Source organism: Camellia sinensis, chromosome 9, assembly GCF_055761805.1.
Source record: "Camellia sinensis isolate YWXY chromosome 9, ASM5576180v1, whole genome shotgun sequence".
NCBI lineage: Eukaryota > Viridiplantae > Streptophyta > Magnoliopsida > Ericales > Theaceae > Camellia > Camellia sinensis.
In genome coordinates, this window is record NC_138969.1 from 164,473,649 (window position 1) to 164,478,416 (window position 4,768).

Here is a 4,768-nt window from a genome sequence, read left to right on the forward strand (position 1 = left end):
TATATGGAATAATTATTTGGTATAGTGTGTAGTAATATCAGATATTGCATTGAATAATTTTCACCTCACATGCTAAAAAAAAGAGAATCACTCAATTCAAGTCACAACTCAATAAGGAGCTCATTGTCTCAAAATGGGATAAATAAATAATAAAAATAATAAACATATTTCATTTCTTTGAATTTAGTTCTTGTAAATGGGGAAAAAAAATCAATGAAAAATGAGGTAAGTTAGCATATTTTCAAATTATTTCAAATGGTGTCTTCAATTTGAGCATCATAAAACACATAAAACAGAGATACAACACAAATTCACAGCAATAAGCCAATGATACAATCATGTTTAGTACAAGCTAATGACAGGACTAATTGTTAGATTATTGCTAAATTAGCATTACTATAACATTAATCAACCTAAGACTAACCCAGATCACAGAGCTATTACCAACAACATTAACAACTCTTGAAGCTTCCCACTCTTCAATCACATCAATAATAGTCATCAAAGTCTTGCTTCAACTTCTTCACAGAGAGAGAGAGAGAGAGAGAGAAGATGTGCTTCAGTGCCCTGAGTAAATCCAAAGAAAGGGAAAAAAAAATTGTTATGATCAAGATATAGATCAAAACTTGAAACATGGGTCTAAAAAAAAAAATATACTAAAAATTTGAAGATATGATTGAGAAAATGTATTTATATACTGTATGTGTATATATATACATGTATGTATAACACAAAAACAGAGAGTATGTTCTTCAGTGCCCTGAGTAATAAAAAAAGAAAAAAAAGAAAAGAAAAATCATTATGAATCATGATTAACATAAAGATCAAATCTTCAAAAACAGAGGAGATGAAAACAGAGCAGAGAGAAAAAAGAGGAAAATCATTGAGAAGATCAATTCACCTGATCTTTTAAAAGAAAACCCAATTGATGATTTGGGTATACTTTCTCTTCTAGAAGATTCTTCACTGCTCGAAGAACTCGAAACTCCCGGCGGCGGAGCCATTAGAGCCAGAGGAACCACCTGATTTTCACCATCATCTTCATCTTCATCACTGCTATCATCACCATCTTCATCTTCATCTTCATCATCATTTTCAATTCCATCATGATCATTGTTTTCATCGTCATCATCATCATCATTATTTGTAGTAGTTTTGTTATTGGTGTGAACACAGGACTCGCAAACAGAGACAGTAGGCCCGAGCTTGGGTCCAGAGGCGGTCCACGGAGTCGGAGACTGGCAAGCGTGGCAGAGGAGAGTTCGGGAGTGTTTGGCTACTAAGAAATTGGCTGCGTGAACTTTGGAATCGCAGTCCCAACAGAGGATGGCTCGATCTGAATCGCAGTACATTCTTGCAACAGAGTTACAAAGCTCACATTTCTTCATTGCTTCTTTTGTTTTTTCTCTTCCGTTTTCTGATCTTCCAAACAGGGTATTTCTCTCGTCTTTTACATCTAAAAATCTCCAAAATTTATTGAATCTTCAAAAGAGAGTACATGTTTTTGTTTTATTCTATTGCGATCGAGCCCTGTTTCAGGGCAGACACAAATAAAGAACAACTATGATACAGACCACTAAAATAAGACCACTAAAAGCAGCTCTAATGATGTGGCATGCCTAAAAAAAATTAAAATAGAAAGAAAAGAGGAAAAAGACAAAACACAAAGAGGAAAAAGACAATTTAATGCTCTTTTAGTGCTCTAAATCATTTTTCAATAAAGAAATAGTTAATTACCTAAATATCCTATTGAAAATATTATCAATTTTATTTTTTAATTTTTTAAAATAAGAACATTATCAATTTTTTTTTTTAAATTTTAATTTTTAAAACTAAGAATTATCAATTTTGTATAGTAATGTTTCAGATAATTTTTTTGCTAACAGATGACAAAAAAACAAAGTATGAGACGTTTTTGCCCTTCTACTTATTGGTTTGATTCAACTATCTAATAAAATCGAGAATATTATAAATTTTTCCAGTTTTATAACTGAGAACATAGGCTTGCTTGTTTCCAATTTTCAAAAAACACTTTTTAGAAAATCCTATTTTCTTATTTTCTGTATTTTTTTGTTTTTACTGAATTTTTTTAATATTTTAAGCAATTTTTTTACTTTTTAGACACACCTAACATAAATACACTTAAAAAGTAAAAAATTTGTAAAAAAAATCTTTTAAAAATTCACTAAATACAAAAAATACAAAAAAAAAATACAAGAATTCAGTATATTTTTTTATATTTTTTTGTATTTATTAATTTTTAAAAATATTTTGTCACAATTTGTTTACTTTTTAGATACATCTAAGTAAGGTGTATCTAAAAAAATAAAAAAAATGTTTAAAATTTTAAAAATATTCACTAAAAACAAAAAAATATGAAAACCAAAAAAATTAATTTTCAAAAAACTTAATCCAAAAAGCTCAAACCAAGCACACTTAATTTTTATTTTTTATTTTTACAGTTTTTTTTTCATCAATATTCCATCATTATGCTCCTTTATAAATACAAAATTTTCAGTTTTACACAAAAAAATAATTCAATTTTTTTGATTTAAAAAAAAAAACATTTTTTTTCCACATAATTTTTTTTTCTTTCAATTTGAAAATTGATGTTATAAAGTTTTGAAAATCAAAATAAATGTCAAATCATCATATTTTCTTTATGAGTAATTATAAATGATGAACAAGCATTGTTTGAAAGGCAATTCTGACTATTAAAATTTAATGAGACTTAAATGTCCAAAAAATCTTAATTCCATGAAATATAAGTTCATAAATTAAAACTTGTGTGTAAATATCCATAAAGAAAAAGAGCAAAGACAAAAAGAGGGTCAAGTTGCGGTGTGAAATATTGGAAATTATATGTGACATTATTAATTACATTTTTAGTCCCTAAATAGTAAATATATTATTTGTATCATTTTAGTTTTTAATGTACAAATTCTGTTAATTTAGTACACAATTTATAAAGAAGGTTTAATTTGATCCCTTAACCTAATTATGTTAGTTGACCTGTTAAAATGAGAGATAAATGTGAAAACTCTTTTAAAAAATTACGCTTTTAATCTCCAGAATATGTGATATTAATATGAAAACTCAATTAAAAAAATTACATTTTTAGTTCATAAAATTTTAAATTGTGTCATTTTGGTTTCCAAAAGTTTATATTTACTATTGCCTTTAACAACATTTATTGAGCAAATGAGGTGAGGAAATCAGGGGACTTAATTGACACAATTTAAGTATTGAGAACTAAAATGACATAAAATTTATATTTTGAAAATTAAAAATGTAATTAACCTACATAAAAATTAAGGGTAATTGTGGAAGGGGCAACACCACATAAACATAATATTTATATAGGTCTTGTATGTGCACAAAATTCAACTACTGAATTTGAATACATATTTTTGTTTCGTTTGTGTCTATTTTTGTGATCAGATTTGGTGCATTAAAATTTTTTTATTTTTATTTTTATTTTTATTTTATAAATTCACGTCATAAATATTATTGGGCACTCCAGGAGTATGACCACATAGTGTTCCATAATATTATGATTGGTGAAAAATGTGGGGCATTATGATTCTGTGTTGAGTGATTGAGGAACATAAGGGGACATGGTGAATGATGATTGGTGAAGGAATATTAATACAAAGTATTCCGAGAGTACTTAATAATTTTTCAATTATTTACCTTGAAAAAATATTTAAAATTTTAATTTATAAAGTAAATTTAAATTTGATGTCAAATGGATTTGACCAACATATTTAAAATTACAAATTGAGATAAAAGCCAACAAAAAATATATTGAAAAAATAAATTCCAAACGCCATTACTATGAGATAAAGTGAATTAATACCTTCAATTAATCTCTTGTTTATTAACAAGTATGATATTTCGTCAAAAATATATACCTTATCAACAGTTTAGAATAAATTAAATTAATATTAATAATTTAAACGAGTAGTTGTTAAAATAAATATTTCATAAGATAAAAGTGACATAATTTGAATAGGTAAAATGATTTTTTCCCTTATGGCCTAATTTGTTTGGGTGGATATGAGCTTAGGATTGGATTAATAGTCCAATAAAATTATTAATCCGATATTTAGTTAAACAATTAAAATACGGACTAATTATTTTAAACTTGACTATTAGTTAAGATAGGATACATAATCCAACGGATTGGTAGTCATAGGACTATTAGTCATGTGAATGCTAATTCAGTCCGTCCAAACAAACATGGCCTATAGGTATAACTTTTGGCTTGAGTTGGGCTGACAAGGGGATAATTTAGGCTTCGTTTGGGAACCCTCTTTTTTAGTTAAAAATTCAAAAAGTTATTAAATTAGTTAAAAAATCAACAATCCATACCAAAAAGTCAAAGATTCTCTTTTCTCTTTACGTTTTACACATCTTTTCATAAAAAGTCATTCCAAATATATTAATTTTTTTTAATTCATATTTTAAACAAATAACTAAAAAATTACTAAATTAGAGGCCCTAATCAATTTACAACAAAATGAATGTGTATCATATAAGGAGTCATATGATGGGCTGAAGGGTCATTCCTGTGTGTGTGTCTCCAATTTTCCCTCTTGGGTTGAATTAGGTCTATTAATGGCAACCTACGCAAATCTAGCAACGTGAGATGGGACTCATGATTTGATTGGTTCATATGCAAAGAAAGCAAAGTTTTGGCATGGTCTAATTCTATGGTCACAAAAATGGAATCAGAAAAAAAAAAAAAAAAAAAAAAATCTATAAT

General features: G+C 27.3%; 1 protein-coding gene across 1 annotated transcript; it reads right to left on the bottom strand.

The window, feature by feature from the left end:
• Positions 1–295: 295 nt before the first annotated feature.
• Positions 296–1,548, bottom strand: LOC114258714 (uncharacterized). Its single transcript, XM_028198696.2, has 2 exons — positions 902–1,548; positions 296–567 (listed from the first exon to the last, which is right to left on the bottom strand). Exons 1-2 carry the CDS (start codon positions 1,386–1,388, stop codon positions 560–562), a joined length of 495 nt encoding a protein of 164 aa, XP_028054497.2. The 5' UTR covers positions 1,389–1,548; the 3' UTR covers positions 296–559.
• Between the last annotated feature and the right edge of the window lie 3,220 nt (positions 1,549–4,768).

Coding starts and splice junctions, on each gene's coding strand:
- LOC114258714 (XM_028198696.2), bottom strand. CDS start 1,388: ATGAAGAAATGTGAGCTTTGTAACTCTGTTGCAAGAATGTACTGCGAT.